This window comes from Anomaloglossus baeobatrachus, chromosome 5, assembly GCF_048569485.1.
Source record: "Anomaloglossus baeobatrachus isolate aAnoBae1 chromosome 5, aAnoBae1.hap1, whole genome shotgun sequence".
NCBI classification, from domain to species: Eukaryota; Metazoa; Chordata; class Amphibia; order Anura; family Aromobatidae; genus Anomaloglossus; species Anomaloglossus baeobatrachus.
In genome coordinates, this window is record NC_134357.1 from 252701686 (window position 1) to 252719294 (window position 17609).

General features: G+C 52.6%; 1 protein-coding gene across 1 annotated transcript in view; it reads left to right on the forward strand.

Annotated features, from left to right (window-relative positions):
* The first annotated feature begins 1630 nt into the window (after positions 1-1630).
* Positions 1631-17609, forward strand: part of SSRP1 (structure specific recognition protein 1) — a 65980-nt gene continuing 50001 nt past the window's right edge. Inside the window, exons 1-6 of the mRNA XM_075349351.1 lie at positions 1631-1775; positions 7961-8146; positions 15433-15538; positions 15764-15954; positions 16066-16296; positions 16459-16562. Of these exons, the coding sequence (XP_075205466.1) occupies positions 1722-1775; positions 7961-8146; positions 15433-15538; positions 15764-15954; positions 16066-16296; positions 16459-16562 (872 nt within the window). The 5' untranslated portion in view covers positions 1631-1721. The remainder of the gene's footprint in view (positions 1776-7960; positions 8147-15432; positions 15539-15763; positions 15955-16065; positions 16297-16458; positions 16563-17609) is intronic.

Below are 17609 nucleotides of genomic sequence, written 5' to 3' on the forward strand. Positions count from 1 at the left end.
ACTCTATACAACTCACACATGCCAACCTGACATACCCTATTCAACTCACACATGCCAACCTGACACACTCTATACAACTCACACATGCCAACCTGACATACTCTATACAACTCACACATGCCAACCTGACATACTCTATACAACTCACACGTCAAACTGACGTACTCTATACAACTCACACATGCCAACCTGACATACTCTATACAACTCACATATGCCAATATGATGCAATCTACACAACTCACATACATCACACTATCAAATTCACATACCAGGAAAACACTACATCAATTCCAATATACATTCACTTGTGGAGGTTTCTACTGGTTAGGCACATCAAGGGCTAGCAAAACATTACATAACACCCTCAGACCATTTCATCAATATCTGCTCTACAAAATTTTGCTCCTTCCCTTCCAAGCCCTGGCATGTGCCAAAATAGTAGTTTTCTACCACATATAGGATATTGGCATACTCAGAAGTGGCACAACAAATTTTGGGTTGCATTTCTCCTGTTGCCTTTGTGAAAATGAAAATAATGGGGCTGAAAAACATATGTTTGTGGAAAAAAAATCACTTTTTCATTTTCATGGCTCAACATTATAAACTTCTGCGAAACACCGGGAGGTTCAAAGTGCTCAACAAACATCTAAATAAATTCTTTAAGGGGTCCAGTTTTCCAAATAAGGTTACTTGTGGGGGGTTTCCACTGTTTAGACACTTCAGGGGCTCTCCAAACGTGACATGGAGTCTGCTAGCGATTCCAACCAATTTTTCATTCAAGACATCAATTGGCGCTCCTTCCTTTTCAAGCCTTGCAGTGTGCCCAAACAGTAGTTTTCCACCACATACGAGGTATCGGCGAACTCAAGAGAAATTACACATCAAATTTTGGGATCCAATTTCACCTGTTACCCTTGTGAAAATTCAATATTTGAGGCTAAAGTTACATTTTTGTTGAAAAAGTAAAATTTTCATTTTTTCCTTCCACATTGCTTTAGTTACTGTGAAGCACCTGAAGGGTTAATAAACTTCTTGGATGTGGTTTTGAGCAGTGTGAGGGGTGCAGTTCTTGGAATGAGGTCACTTTTTGGTATTTTCTGTCACCTAGGCCCCCCTAAAGTCACTTCAAATGGGATGTGGTCACAAAAATATTGGTTTTGTAAATTTTGTTGGAAAAATTAGAAATTGCTGATAATCTTTGATCCCTTCTACATAAAAAAAAGTGATGTTTCAAAAATGGTGCTGGGGTTCTTCTCAGAAAGTGACACTGGTCAGAATTGAAAGAATTGGTCCAGTCATGAGGGTGCAAACAGGCTGAACTGCTCCCGCCCGCTCTGCTGGTGTCCACATACCGCTCTACAGCGGCCACTGCAGGACAAGTGTGGAACTACACGCTGCCACCAGTATTCTGTATTGTGGCTCATGACAGAACCTAATGATAGTCATCCTCATTATATAACTCGTGAGAGAATATCGCGCTTGGATTCAGGACACTGTACGGCAAGCTCAGAAGACCAGCCCCAAAGCAGGATACAATTCCAACCGCAATATGGCCGACGTTTCACGTATACTGCAGGGAAAGTAGGAGGACCGGAAGTGACGATCTAGAGCGATGGAAGCCCTGAGCCGTCCAGGAAGTGTTCCATAGCGACTTCCGGCGGCCGAGTGTGCTGTGGCGGGAAGAGAAGAGGCGCCGGTGCCGCAAGACACGTGACATAATGGCGGACACGCTGGAGTTTAACGATATTTATCAGGAGGTGAAGGGGTCTATGGTAAGAATGGCCGTTTCTCTTCTGTCCTCACCTCACACCCTATGGTCCTTAATACTGGGGCTTCTCTATTCTTGTTATACTCTGTGTGCACAGCTGTGTACCTCTGCAGGAAATAGTCCTTGGCACTGAGCACATCTGTAGTGGATGGTCTCGTCCATATAGATTCATACACTACTGCACTTGTGTATGTCAGCCCGGGTGTATAGGGCTCGTGTGTGGTGTGACAGCCCGGGTGTATAGGGCTCGTGTGTGGTGTGACAGCCCGGGTGTATAGGGCTCGTGTGCGGTGTGCCAGCCCGGGTGTATAGGGCTCGTGTGTGGTGTGACAGCCCGGGTGTATAGGGCTCGTGTGTGGTGTGCCAGCCCGGGTGTATAGGGCTCGTGTGTGGTGTGACAGCCCGGGTGCATAGGGCTCGTGTGTGGTGTGACAGCCCGGGTGCATAGGGCTCGTGTGTGGTGTGACAGCCCGGGTGCATAGGGCTCGTGTGTGGTGTGACAGCCCGGGTGCATAGGGCTCGTGTGTGGTGTGACAGCTCGGGTGCATAGGGCTCGTGTGTGGTGTGACAGCCCGGGTGCGTAGGGCTCGTGTGTGGTGTGACAGCCCGGGTGCGTAGGGCTCGTGTGTGGTGTGACAGCCCGGGTGCGTAGGGCTCGCGTGTGGTGTGACAGCCCGGGTGCGTAGGGCTCGCGTGTGGTGTGACAGCCCGGGTGCGTAGGGCTCGCGTGTGGTGTGACAGCCCGGGTGCGTAGGGCTCGCGTGTGGTGTGACAGCCCGGGTGCGTAGGGCTCGCGTGTGGTGTGACAGCAGGGCTGTGGAGTCGGTAAGCCAAACCTTCGACTCCGACTCCGACTCCTCAAATTCTCTTGCACCGACTCCGACTCCGGCTCCGACTCCGACTCCTACATATATTGCTTAGTTAGGTGAAAAATTTATTGTAGTACATGAATATGTGTATGTGAACATCAGACATTTAATAATTTTTATGATACGATAATCAAGATATTTGCATAGAACATAAAATATATTTATTGGAATACAACTTTAGAACACAAAAAACTGTAATAAATTGTAAATATGTAATACACTATGTAATATACAGTAGATTACATATATATCTTGTGTGTGTATATACACTGTGTGTATATATATATATATATTACATATTTACAATTTATTAGTTTTTTGTGTTCTAAAGTTGTATTCCAATAAATATTTTATGTTCTATCCAAATATCTTGATTATTGTATCATAAAAACAATTAAATGTCTGATGTTCACATTGTACTACAATAAATTTTTCACTTAAATATAAGCATTATACTAAATGTTATTATTTAGTAAAATATTCAGCACATTCTGCATTGCACTCCTGTCCCCAATTTATTATATATTTTAAGAGTCGGAGTCGGTGCATTTTATACCGACTCCGACTCCACCAAAATGAGCTCCGACTCCGACTCCACGACTCCGACTCCGACTCCACAGCCCTGTGTGACAGCCCGGGTGCGTAGGGCTCGCGTGTGGTGTGACAGCCCGGGTGCGTAGGGCTCGCGTGTGGTGTGACAGCCCGGGTGCGTAGGGCTCGCGTGTGGTGTGACAGCCCGGGTGCGTAGGGCTCGCGTGTGGTGTGACAGCCCGGGTGCGTAGGGCTCGCGTGTGGTGTGACAGCCCGGGTGCGTAGGGCTCGCGTGTGGTGTGACAGCCCGGGTGCGTAGGGCTCGCGTGTGGTGTGACAGCCCGGGTGCGTAGGGCTCGCGTGTGGTGTGACAGCCCGGGTGCGTAGGGCTCGCGTGTGGTGTGACAGCCCGGGTGCGTAGGGCTCGCGTGTGGTGTGACAGCCCGGGTGCGTAGGGCTCGCGTGTGGTGTGACAGCCCGGGTGCGTAGGGCTCGCGTGTGGTGTGACAGCCCGGGTGCGTAGGGCTCGCGTGTGGTGTGACAGCCCGGGTGCGTAGGGCTCGCGTGTGGTGTGACAGCCCGGGTGCGTAGGGCTCGCGTGTTGTGTGACAGCCCGGGTGCGTAGGGCTCGCGTGTGGTGTGACAGCCCGGGTGCGTAGGGCTCGCGTGTGGTGTGACAGCCCGGGTGCGTAGGGCTCGCCTGTGGTGTGACAGCCCGGGTGCGTAGGGCTCGCCTGTGGTGTGACAGCCCGGGTGCGTAGGGTTCGCGTGTGGTGTGACAGCCCGGGTGCGTAGGGCTCGCGTGTGGTGTGACAGCCCGGGTGCGTAGGGCTCGCGTGTGGTGTGACAGCCCGGGTGCGTAGGGCTCGCGTGTGGTGTGACAGCCCGGGTGCGTAGGGCTCGCGTGTGGTGTGACAGCCCGGGTGCGTAGGGCTCGCGTGTGGTGTGACAGCCCGGGTGCGTAGGGCTCGCGTGTGGTGTGACAGCCCGGGTGCGTAGGGCTCGCGTGTGGTGTGACAGCCCGGGTGCGTAGGGCTCGCGTGTGGTGTGACAGCCCGGGTGCGTAGGGCTCGCGTGTGGTGTGACAGCCCGGGTGCGTAGGGCTCGCGTGTGGTGTGACAGCCCGGGTGCGTAGGGCTCGCGTGTGGTGTGACAGCCCGGGTGCGTAGGGCTCGCGTGTGGTGTGACAGCCCGGGTGCGTAGGGCTCGCGTGTGGTGTGACAGCCCGGGTGCGTAGGGCTCGCGTGTGGTGTGACAGCCCGGGTGCGTAGGGCTCGCGTGTGGTGTGACAGCCCGGGTGCGTAGGGCTCGCGTGTGGTGTGACAGCCCGGGTGCGTAGGGCTCGCGTGTGGTGTGACAGCCCGGGTGCGTAGGGCTCGCGTGTGGTGTGACAGCCCGGGTGCGTAGGGCTCGCGTGTGGTGTGACAGCCCGGGTGCGTAGGGCTCGCGTGTGGTGTGACAGCCCGGGTGCGTAGGGCTCGCGTGTGGTGTGACAGCCCGGGTGCGTAGGGCTCGCCTGTGGTGTGACAGCCCGGGTGCGTAGGGCTCGCCTGTGGTGTGACAGCCCGGGTGCGTAGGGCTCGCGTGTGGTGTGACAGCCCGGGTGCGTAGGGCTCGCGTGTGGTGTGACAGCCCGGGTGCGTAGGGCTCGCGTGTGGTGTGACAGCCCGGGTGCGTAGGGCTCGCGTGTGGTGTGACAGCCCGGGTGCGTAGGGCTCGCGTGTGGTGTGACAGCCCGGGTGCGTAGGGCTCGCGTGTGGTGTGACAGCCCGGGTGCGTAGGGCTCGCGTGTGGTGTGACAGCCCGGGTGCGTAGGGCTCGCGTGTGGTGTGACAGCCCGGGTGCGTAGGGCTCGCGTGTGGTGTGACAGCCCGGGTGCGTAGGGCTCGCGTGTGGTGTGACAGCCCGGGTGCGTAGGGCTCGCGTGTGGTGTGACAGCCCGGGTGCGTAGGGCTCGCGTGTGGTGTGACAGCCCGGGTGCGTAGGGCTCGCGTGTGGTGTGACAGCCCGGGTGCGTAGGGCTCGCGTGTGGTGTGACAGCCCGGGTGCGTAGGGCTCGCCTGTGGTGTGACAGCCCGGGTGCGTAGGGCTCGCCTGTGGTGTGACAGCCCGGGTGCGTAGGGCTCGCGTGTGGTGTGACAGCCCGGGTGCGTAGGGCTCGCGTGTGGTGTGACAGCCCGGGTGCGTAGGGCTCGCGTGTGGTGTGACAGCCCGGGTGCGTGGGGCTCGCGTGTGGTGTGACAGCCCGGGTGCGTGGGGCTCGCGTGTGGTGTGACAGCCCGGGTGCGTGGGGCTCGCGTGTGGTGTGACAGCCCGGGTGCGTGGGGCTCGCGTGTGGTGTGACAGCCCGGGTGCGTGGGGCTCGCGTGTGGTGTGACAGCCCGGGTGCGTGGGGCTCGCGTGTGGTGTGACAGCCCGGGTGCGTGGGGCTCGCGTGTGGTGTGCCAGCCCGGGTGCGTGGGGCTCGCGTGTGGTGTGCCAGCCCGGGTGCATGGGGCTCGCGTGTGTGTGGTGTGCCAGCCCGGGTGCGTAGGGCTCGCGTGTGGTGTGCCAGCCCGGGTGCGTGGGGCTCGCGTGTGTGTGGTGTGCCAGCCCGGGTGCGTGGGGCTCGCGTGTGTGTGGTGTGCCAGCCCGGGTGCGTGGGGCTCGCGTGTGTGTGGTGTGCCAGCCCGGGTGCGTGGGGCTCGTGGCGTGCGTGTGCCAGGCCCGGGTGCGTGGGGCTCGTGGCGTGCGTGTGCCAGGCCCGGGTGCGTAGGGCTCGTGGCGTGCGTGTGCCAGGCCCGGCTGTTATTAGCTAACCATGTGCTTTGAGATTGATGGCTATGTTCACACAGGGCATCTTTTGCTGCGTTTTTGGAGCGTTTTTGGGGTCACAAAGATGCACCAACATGCATGCATTTCCTTCTCCCAGCAAAGTCTGAGATTTCTATTTTTCTGTCTACACACTGGGCATCTTTTGTTGGCTGCGTTTTTCAGGATGCAGAATGTCAATTCTTTTTGCGTTTTTACCACGTTTTTGAGCCCTTCAGTCAGTAGATTTGACTTACAAAACGCGGTAAACATGCATGCGTTTTTGTCGCGGGTGCGTTTTCAGAAAATGAGATGCACTCTCAATATGCATTCAAAACGCACATAACAAAAGATGCCCTGTATGAACATAGTCAGTGACATCTGTCGCTGTTAGGCTATCAGTTATGTAAGCATGTATCCACCAACTCCCATTGGAAATAATGACATCACCTGTCTGTAGTGTCATGTGACTAGTGTGTCCCGCTCTAGTGGGTCACCTGATGCCCTATAGCTACCCCACATGCTGCATGACGGCCCGCAGAGGTTTCCCTCTTACAAGTACTAACAATATAATAAAACCATATACTACTCATCTTTCCATGTTCCCCCTGTGCAGCGCTCGGCTCAGACATAATCTGTGGCCTCCTCACACAAGGGTGTTCATCAGCCAAGTGCTGATGTTTTATTCGATTGCATTCAGTCCAATGTTATACTATGGAGCAGAGCCGATCAATGCTTTTTTTTTTCTCATGTCGATTTGGCATGAGAAAAATTGCTGCATGCTGTGATTGGCAGCAAGCCTCCAGTGACGCGCACCCATACAAGTCTTAGGGGGGCATGGGAAACAGACTGCACTCGGATGACATCCATGCGCTCTGAATGGAGACGATGGAGACATTTTCTCCTGACATTGTGCTCTGCTTCTCTCATATGAGAGAATTGGATCTCCCTAAGCTGGCACTGTCAGTGTGATCTGGCTGTCATTGTCATAATCGGCTGGTTCTCACATCTACGGCAGTGTGAGTGGCCTGTACGCTAAACCTTAGGTGCAAAGCACTAAATGATTGAATATGGAACCGATGGATACTACTAATGCCATTCATGTTTTCAACTGTACAATATCTGCCTCCTGAGATACCATTGAAATGGATAGACTGGGGAAACACGGCATTGGGCTTCCCCAATATACGCGTGGTATGCCATTGTTTCTAGCCCTCTGACTATTTCGGTCTTCTGGCTGAACAGGAACAGCTAAAGTGCTGATTGTAGCTCATATGTCGCAGTTTGCCCATGTCTGCTCTAGAGAAAGAGACTATGGGGCCGCTATGCTTCATAGAGTAAAAACTGGGGGGTTGCTTTAGGGGATCCTGGCCTAATTTATCAAGGAGAGGCTTTCCCAAAGCTAGAGATGGCTTCTGAACAGGAACCCTGCAAAATATCTCCATCCAGTCAGCATCTTCGGCTCCTCTTGATTAGCCGGCCTGGCTTTTTGACACTGTTGATGTGTGATGCAAACACAATGGTTTGCCAGGCTGACTAATTGAAAGAGGATTCAGAGATGCCGACTGATAGGAGCCTATGGCCGCTGCACCAGGGTCATGCATAGTTATCTGCCCATCTCTGCACGTCACATATTCACTCATGATGCATGTACTGTTGCCCTGACAAAGACTTGTAATAAAATGTCAGGGGCTTGGGGCTCTATGGAGCCAGCAGAAGTGGCCTATGATTATGTCTGCTAGGAGAGATAACAGGCCTGTGAACAAGCATAGGCTCTGGGCAGTGAGAGCTGTGAATCTGAGAAAGCTACCGAGAAGGTGGTCTGGAGTCAGAAGCAGAGAGGGAAGGAGCTGAGCTGCTAACTGCTGTATAGGAATCAATGGGGTTGAGAGGTGGCTGGCATATTAGGAGTTAACCTTTGGGAATGTAACTATTGCTTGTGGCAATTCCCCCTGTAACCACAATATAATGTTTGTTACTGTTTTTACCACTCTCCTAGAACGATGGACGTCTACGTTTATCCAAGACTGGAGTCATGTACAAGAACAGTAAGACCGGAAAAGTGGAAAATATCGCAGCCGCGGATCTGTCGGAGGGCATGTGGCGCCGGGTAGCACTTGGGCACGGCATCAAACTTGTAACACGTGCTGGCCATGTGTATAAATATGACGGCTTTAGGGAGGCGGTGAGTGCTCATATATTCCTCCACATGACCCCTTCCGCAGTTCAGCCTCATTAGCTTTATAGCACCACTCCAGCTGTTTTTTTAATGTATTTATTTTAGCGCTGGAGTGGTGCTTTAAATGTACGTCTTCTGTCTTATACTCACCCTCCAGTGGCTACACCTTTTCTTTGTCGCTCCATTGGGAGACCCAGACAATTGGGTGTATAGCTATTGCCTCTGGAGGCCACACAAAGTATTACACTTAAAAGTGTAAGGCCCCTCCCCTTCTGGCTATACACCCCCAGTGGGATCACTGGCTCACCAGTTTTGTGCTTTGTGCGAAGGAGGCAACACATCCACGCATAGCTCCACTTTTTAGTCAGCAGCAGCTGCTGACTATGTCGGATGGAAGAAAAGAGGACACATATAGTGTCCCCAGCATGCTCCCTTCTCACCCCACTGTATGTCGGAGGTGTTTGTAAGGTTGAGGTACCCATTGCGGGTACGGCGGCAGGAGCCCACATGCTGATTCCTTCCCCATCCCTTTTTACAGGGCTCTGGGTGAAGTGGGATTTACCGGTCTCCAGGCACTGAGACCGTGCTCCATCTACAGCCCCTGGAGAAGATGCTGGATGGAGCGGAGTACATCAGGGACATGGCCCTGCTTCCTCAAGGTACTCTGTGTCCCCGTGCATTTGGCGCTCACACCGCAGCATGCTGGGTGTTGTAGTGCGCCGGGGGACATCAGCGCTGCGGCGCCTGTGCCATGGCCTCATTCAGCTTTGCTGAAGCAGGCTCACTTATGGGAATTGGTCGCGCCGGCCGCTGGGACTGCGGCGCGGCTGGCACTTGTAGTGCGCCGGGGACTTCAGCGCGGCCTGCGCTTTTACGGCGGCCGCGCTGATAACTAGAGTCCCCGGCTTTTGCGGCCTGCTTCCGTTCGTTCCCGCCCCCAGACCTGCCAGTCAGGAGAGGGGCGGGACGCTGGCCACTTCCAGGAATCGCTCGCGCCGGCCGCTGGCAGCGGCGCGGCTGGCACTTGTGGTGCGCCGGGGACTTCAGCGCGGCCCGCGCTTTTACGGCGGCCGCGCTGATAACTAGAGTCCCCGGCTTTTGCGGCCTGCTTCCGTTCGTTCCCGCCCCCAGACCTGCCAGTCAGGAGAGGGGCGGGACGCTGGCCACTTCTATGAATCGGTCGCGCCGGCCGCTGGAACTGCGGCGCGGCTGGCACTTGTGGTGCGCCGGGGACTTCAGCGCGGCCCGCGCTTTTACGGCGGCCGCGCTGTTAACTCGAGTCCCCGGCTTCTGGGCCTAGTCTCCCTTCGTTACCGTCCACAGCCCTGACAGTCAGGGTAGGGGCGTGACGCTGCATAGAGCAGAGCTGAGAGCTGGAGTATGTTTTGCATACTCCACCCCTCTCACTGTGTGCACTGTGAATCCGGACTCCCGCACTTTCTCAGGCACGCCCACGGCTTCCTTCTCTACAAGGACACCGGCAGCCATTAGTGTCAGTTTCTGTACGATACAGAGACAAGTGTGGAAGACCCTGGCATTCTGATAGTCACACAATCGCTGTAACAGGCGTTAAGCAGCACCTGTGGTGCTAACCCCACTAGTGCAGAAGTGCACTTATAGATATGCTTGTACTATATACATTGCACTGTTTGGTCGCACGTTGTATATACCCTCCTGGATTATGCGGAGGAGTTATCAGCATATTCTCTGTGTAAAACAAAGGTGCAGAGGACGGTGTCTGCAGTATTTACTGACAGTTTTTCTGAGACTATGGCTATGATACTAGAAGCCTAGCAGTCCGGACATGTCTCTCACAATATGGGCACTGTTGAATCATTGATCCATGGCCCCCCTCAGTGTGAATAACTAACAGCTCCGGGAATGTCACACGCATCCCAGAGTCACGGCTCTGCACGGACGTCAGTCCCAGACAGCCTAAGTGGGCTCGCTATGAGCGGCCTCGGTTTCATCAGGGTCCTAACAGAAGGACTCGCTGTGTAATGAGGCGGAAGTAGCGGCTCAGGATTCTGATCCTGAGACCGCTCTCAATCTGGATACACCTGATTGTGACGCCATAGTAAATAATCTTATAGCGTCCATCTATAGAATGTGGGTTATTTCTCACAGCTCCTCCAGTGGAGGAGTCAGCTTCACGTATTTTTCTGGACCACTCTGCCTTCAGAGAGGCAGTCCAGGAACACCACGCTTATCCAGATATGCGCTTCTCCAAACGGCTTAGGATACACGTTATCCCTGTCCCCTGACTTGGTCAAGGACTAGACCCAATGTCCCGAGCGGCATCCTCCAATCTCCAGGCTTGTAGCTAGATCCATAGTTGCAGTGGGAGATGGAACTGCAAACTCAAAGATGCCACTGACAGACAGATGGATCTCTGGTCGAAAGCCATCTATGAGGCTGTCGGCGCACCGTTGGCTCCGGCATTCTCTCCCTTGGGGCACTCCAAGCTATTTCAGCTTGTCTTACACAGATTGACACGGTTACACGTACATCTGTGCCGCAGGTGGCATCCTTAACCTCTCAAATGTCTGCATTTGTTTCTTACGCGATTCAGGTTGTCCTGGACTCTGCGAACCGTGCGGCGGTAGCCTCCGCTACTCCGTGTTTTTAAGCAGAGCCTGGTCTGATCGTTAAGTGAATGGAAGGCAGATTCTGCTTCCAAAAAAGGTTGCCTAACCAGTTGCCTTTTTCTGCTGACCGACTGTTTGGTGAGCGTTGGATGTAACCATCAAACAGTCCAGGGGTAAGGATTCATCCTTTCCTCAGCCCGGACACAACAAACCCCAACAGAGCAAGAGGCAGTCGGGGTTTTCGGCCTTTTCGAGGCTCGGGCAGGTCCCATTTTTCCTCGTCCAATGTGGACTCAAAAGGATCAGAGGAGCTAAGATTCTTAGCGGGCTCAGTCTCGCCCAAAAAAGCGACAGTCTGAAAACCCGCTTCCAAGGCGGCTTCCTCATGACTTGCGGCCTCGGTCGGTAGCAGGCTCTCCCGCCTTGGCGATATTTAGCTGCCATAGGTCAATGACCATTGAGTGTGAGACATTCTGTCTCACGGGTACAGGATAGAGCTCACTTCTCGTCCTCCAACTCGATTCTTCAGAATTTCTCCACCTCCCGGCCGGGCCGCTGCTCTTCTGCAAACAGGGTGCACTCTATAGGCAGAAAGAGTGATGACCCCCGTTCCTCTTCAGGAACAAGGTCACGGTTTTTACCCCAAATTCTTTGCGGTACCTATAACATCGGGCCGTTCCGTCCCGTTCTGGATCTAAAAATGCTCAGCAAGCTCGTGGACACCAGGCGGTTCCGGATGGAATCCCTCCGCCATGTCATCGCCTCAAGGTCCCAAGGATATTTCCTAGCATCATTAGGCATCAAGGATGCTTATCCACACGTGCCGATTGATCCAGAGCACTAGCGTTTCTACGCTTCGTTATAGGAGACGAACACCCTCTGTTCGTAGCTCTACCTTCCGGCTAGCGACAGTCCAACTGGTCTTCGCCAAGGTCAGGGCAGCAGTAGTCACAGTCCTGCACTCTCAGGGTCACTCTGTGGTCCCGTATTTAGACGATCTACTTGTCAAGGCACTCTCTTAGGAAACATGCCAACACTGCCCGAAAGTTGCGCTGGAGACTCTCTAGAGTTTTGGGTGGATCATCAACTTTTTAAAGTCAGATCCGACCCCGACCCTATCGATAACATATCTAGGCATAGAGTTTCTTACTCTCTCAGCGATAGTGAAGCTGCCGCTAGACAAACAGCATTCACTACGGGCTGCAAGCTCTTCTTTAAGAACCAGTCGCACACATTGAGACGCCTCATGCACTTCCTACGTAAGATGGTAGCAATGGAGGCAGTTCCTTTCGCGCAGTTTTACTGCGTCCACTACAATGGGACATTCTCCGCCAATGGGACGAGGAGTCGACGTCCCTCAACAGAGTCGTCGTTCTTTCTCAGGCGGCCAAGGAATCTCTACGGTGGTGGCTTCTTCTCACCTCTTGGTCAAAAAGAAGGTCCTTCCTATCCCCGTCCTGGGCGATAGTTACGACAGACGCGAGTCTATCAGGGTGGGGAGCAGTTTTTCTCCACTACAGCGCTCAGGGTACGTGGACTCAGCAAGAGTCCACTCTTCAGATCAATGTTCTTGAACACAGAGCAGTGTATCTTGCCCTACAATCCTTCCAACAGCGGCTGGAAAGCAAGCATATCCGACTTCAGTCGGACAGCTCCACAGCGGTGGCATACATCAACCACCAAGGTAGAACGCGCAACCGGCAAGCCTTCCAGGAAGTCCGGCAGGTTCTGATGTGGGTGGAAGACACGGCATCCACCATATCCACAATTCACATCCCAAGTGTGGAAACTAGGAAGCTGACTTCCTAAGTCGCTGAGGTGTGGCCGAAAGAGTATGGTCTCCTCACCCGGACGGGTTTCAGGAGATCTGGCGCCGCTGACAGAGGCCGGACGTCGATCTAATGGCGTCACGGCACAACAACAATGTGCCAGCTTCATGGCACGGTTTCACAATCATCGAGCTCTGGCGGCAAACGCCTTAGTTCAGCATTGGTCGCAGTTCCAGCTACCTTAGGTGCCACCTCTGGCATTGTTGCCCAGAGTACTGCGCTAGATCAAGACCGACTGCGGCCGCGCCATCCTCGTCGCTACAAATTGGCCGAGGATGTTGTGGTACTCGGTTCTGTGGTGCCTCACGGTAGGCTAACCGGGGGCACTACCAGACCAATCAGACTGGCTGTCTCAAGGGCCATTCTTCCATTTGAATTCTACGGCCCTCAACCGGATGGTGTGGCATTGAGTCCTGGAACCTAGTGTCGTCAGGATTACCTCAGGACGTGGTTGCCACCATGAGACAGGCTAGCATACCAACGTCCGCCAAGATTGACCACAGGACGTGGAAGATGTTCTTATCTCGGTGCTCGGCGCAGGGTGTTTCTCCCTGGCCGGTTGCATCGTCTATGTTTCCTTCCTTCCTGCAATCTAGGTAGGAAAATGGGTTGTCGCTCAGTTCCCTTTAGGGACAAGTCTCAGCGCTATCTGTATTTTTTCAGAAACGACGACTTCCTCAGGTACGCACGTTCCTACGGGGAGTTTGTCTTCTCAGCACTCCGTACAAGCGGCCGTTAGAGCCCTGAGATCTGAACAAGGTTCTAATTGCTCTCCAGATGCCGCCTTTCGAGCCTTTGAAGGATGTCTCCCTTCCCGTTTTTCACGGGAAGTGGCCTTCTAGTAACGGTCTCGTCTCTTAGGAGAGTTTCCGAGCTAGCAACGCTCTCATACAAACTCCCTTCCTGGTCCTTCACCAGGACAGGGTAGTTCTGCGTCCGGTTCCGGAATTTCTCCCTAAGGTGGTATCCCATTTTCATATCAATCAGGATATCACCTCACCTTCTTTGTGTCCTCGTCCAGTCCATCAATTTCAGAAAGATTTGCATCTGTTGGTTCTGGTGAGAGCACTCAGGTTCTACTTCCCGCATGGCGCTCCTGCGCCACCCGGATGCACTCTTTGTCCTTGTCGCTGGTCGGCGTAAACAGTCGCAAGCTTCCAGATCCACCCTTGCTCGGGGGCTCGAGGAACCAATTCTTGAAACCTACAGTTCTACTGGGCTTCTGGTTCTCTCAAGGCCGAAGGCCCATTCTACCAGAGCCGTGGGTGCATCCTGGGCATTACGGCACCAGGCTACGGCTCAGCAGGTGTGTCAGGCACCCACCTGGTCGAGTCTACTTCCTTTTACCAAGCATTATCAGATGCATACCTACGCTTCGGCAGACGCCAGCCTAGGTAGATAAGTCATTCAGGCGGCGGTTGGCCACCTGTAGGAGAGGGCCGTTTGACGGCCCTATCATGAGGTATTCTTTTACCCACCCAGGGATTGCTTTTGGACATCCCAATTGTCTGGGTCTCCCAATGGAGCGACAAAGAAGAAGGGAATTTTGTTTACTTACCGTAAATTCCTTTTCTTCTAGCTCCAATTGGGAGACCCAGCACCCGCCCTGTTTTCTCGGGGTTTTTCTGTTTTTTCGGGTACACATGTTGTTCATGTGGTATGGTTCAGTTCTCCGATGTTTCCTCGGATTGAATTGGTCTTTAAACCAGTTATTGGCTTTCCTCCTTCTTGCTTTGGCACTAAAACTGGTGAGCCAGTGATCCCACTGGGGGTGTATAGCCAGAAGGGGAGGGGCCTTACACTTTTAAGTGTAATACTTTGTGTGGCCTCCAGAGGCAATAGCTATACACCCAATTGTCTGGGTCTCCCAATTGGAGCTAGAAGAAAAGGAATTTACGGTAAGTAAACAAAATTCCCTTCTTTTCGGCATGTCGCTCCACTGACGTGGCGCCATCTTGTGACAGTAACTTCTGAATGCTTAGAAGTTATGTCACAAGCAGGTAATACAAGTCAATGAGAGCCAGAATGAGGCAAGAACAAGGCTCTCATAGAGGTGCATCGAGTTGTTACAAGAAACATGGAAGCTGCCAGCAGGTCACAAATCACCAAAGAGCGTCTGTGAATAAAGGTGAAGCGCTGGAGTGGATTGAGACTTGAGGCCGCTTTACACGCTGCAATCTCGTTACCGAGAGTGCGAGCGTGCGTACTCGCCCCTATCATTTGTGCGTCATGGGCAAATCGCTGCTCGTGGCGCACAAATTCACGCTGACCCGTCACACTACTTACCTGCATAGCGACGTCGCTGTGACCGGCGAACCGCCTCCTTTCTAAGGGGGTGGTTTGTTCAGCGTCACAGCAACGTCACTAAGCGGCCGCCCAATAGAAGCGGAGGGGCGGAGATGAGTGGGACATAACATCCCGCCCACCTCCTTCCTTCTTCATTGCCGGTGGACGCAGGTAAGGAGATGTTTGTCGTTCCTGCGGTGTCACACACAGCGATGTACGACGCCGCTGGAGCGACAAATATCGTACCTGCAGCAGCAACGATAATTGGGAATAGGGGGGCATGTCACCGATTAATGATTTTGCCCGTTTTTGCAACGGTTCAAAATCGCTCATAGGTGTCACATGCAATGACATTGCTAACGCGGCCGGATGCGTCACAAATTCTGTGACCCCAACGATATCTCTTTAGCGATGTCATAGCGTGTAAATCTGCCTTTAGATGTAAAGCGCCACTCCAGCGATGAGATAAAAAAAAAGACACCTCGGCAGTGGTGCTGTAATGGATCAGTTGGAAGTGTAGCGTTTGATGCTGGTGTGAGCCGAGCTATACCTGTCATTTATAAACAAATTCCTTTCTTTTTCTCCATAGGAGTATGACAAGATTTCTGACTTCTTCAAGACGCACTTCCACGTGGACTTGGTAGAAAAGGATCTGTGTGTGAAAGGATGGAATTGGGGCAATGTAAGATTCGGAGGTGAGTCTGCTTGATCACAAGATTTGCTATATTTCCCCATATTCTTATGATGTGCCTGATTATTAGACTTCAGATACATCAATCTCCTTGTTACTTCAGATGGCATGTAGGCATCAGCACTGGCCCTTACTCCCCCGTGCCCATTGCTCACATGTAACCAGTGGATGGCAGACCTTAGAATAGTATATCCCTGTCTTTATAACCTTGTCTGGTCTACTTGTGTAGGACAACTACTCTCATTTGATATTGGAGAACAGCCGGCATTTGAGCTCCCTCTAAGTAATGTATCCCAGTGTACCACTGGGAAGAATGAAGTTACCCTGGAGTTTCACCAGAATGATGACTCCGACGTGTCGCTCATGGAGATTCGTTTCTATGTTCCTCCCACACAAGAGGACGGTGGCGATCCAGTAGAGGTAAAGGTTTTCACTTGTCTACAAAAGGATTCTCTTTGGTGTGTAATCCTTCTCCATACCTGCTGCTTTGTGCCTGTTGACATCTATGTGCATTTCTCCTTTGGCCTTTAGGCTTTTGCTAAAAACGTCCTCTCCAAGGCAGACGTCATCCAGGCGACAGGCGATGCAGTCTGCATATTTCGGGAGCTGCAGTGCCTTACTCCTCGTGGTCGCTATGACATACGAATCTATCCCTCATTCCTCCACCTGCACGGAAAGACCTTTGATTATAAAATCCCATACACAACCGTGCTCCGACTTTTTCTACTGCCTCATAAGGATCAGCGCCAGATGTTCTTTGTGGTAAGTCTATTATGTGAATAGCCACCATTTACTGAAAGAGAGGGAATCCTGAATTAAAGTGCACTGCCAGGCTGACAACTAATTAAATCCCCCCCCCCCCTTTGAAACTTTTTTTCCTTTTATCCCAGAATTTTTTATTAATATTATTATCCTTTACTACAGATAAGCTTGGATCCTCCAATCAAACAGGGACAGACACGGTATCATTTCTTAATCCTGCTGTTCTCAAAAGACGAGGACATCACTTTGACACTCAACATGAGCGAGTAAGTTTTAGTTATGTTGTATATTTCTGTAATATTCTGAAATGTGTGTTGTCAAGAACCAGATTCTCTGTTCACAAATACAGAACCTTCTGATTCTTTAAAGCATAGGTGGGGAACCTCTGGCCCGCGGGCTGTATGCGACCCGCAACGACTTTTTCTGTTGCCCCCAAGCTGATTCCTGGGTACCTCAATGCTGGGCGGCAGCTGCATCTTGTTGGCTGCTGGCCCTTTAAAACGCCGCACAACGCATTCAATGCTAAACGCACCTGAAGGACTACGTCCCCACACTGGCACTGGCTACGTCATGACGTACTTTGAAGGCAGGGTAGAGGTGTTCCAATCCAACAGAAGAGGAACGACTGCCCCATCATCCCCAAGGTCCTACTGTGCCGGGCAGCGCTGTCTAGTTATGTATATTCCTCCCAGCCCTCCACAGCAATGTTTATGCCCCCCCCCAGCTATGTCTGTGCTCCCCATCAATGATGTATGTACCCCCCCAGTGATGTCTATCCTACAGTCACGTCTATGTCCCGCAGCTTTTCTAGTGATATATATACTTCTCCCAAGTGATGTATTTACACTCAGCATCTTATTAGATGTCTATGCCCCTCAGCCTCCCCAATGTTCTATATTCCTCCGAACCCTCTCTTGTGATGTATATTCCCCCATCCCCTCCTGTGATGTATATACAGCAGTCCCAGACAACTCAAACCTGAAAAAGCAGTTCTGAAAAGCAACAAGTAGAAGCTCCAGTCGCCACAGTGAGTTAATTGTTTGACCAAATGTATTAGGGTAATTTTCAAGTTGATAATTTTGTGCGGCCCCCGAAGGTTGGTAGAAATTTCCAAATGGCCCCCAGCAGAAAAAAGGTTCCCCACCCCTGCTTTAAAGTGTAACTTGTCATCATACATGAATATATATTATTGGATGCTGGAAAAAGCTGCTGATAGTGGGGTTCCAGGTCCCAAGACCCCTAGTGATACAAAACAGTTCTCTTATGTGCACAGCTCTTGAATACAGACAGCACACAGAACAGTGTATGAAAGA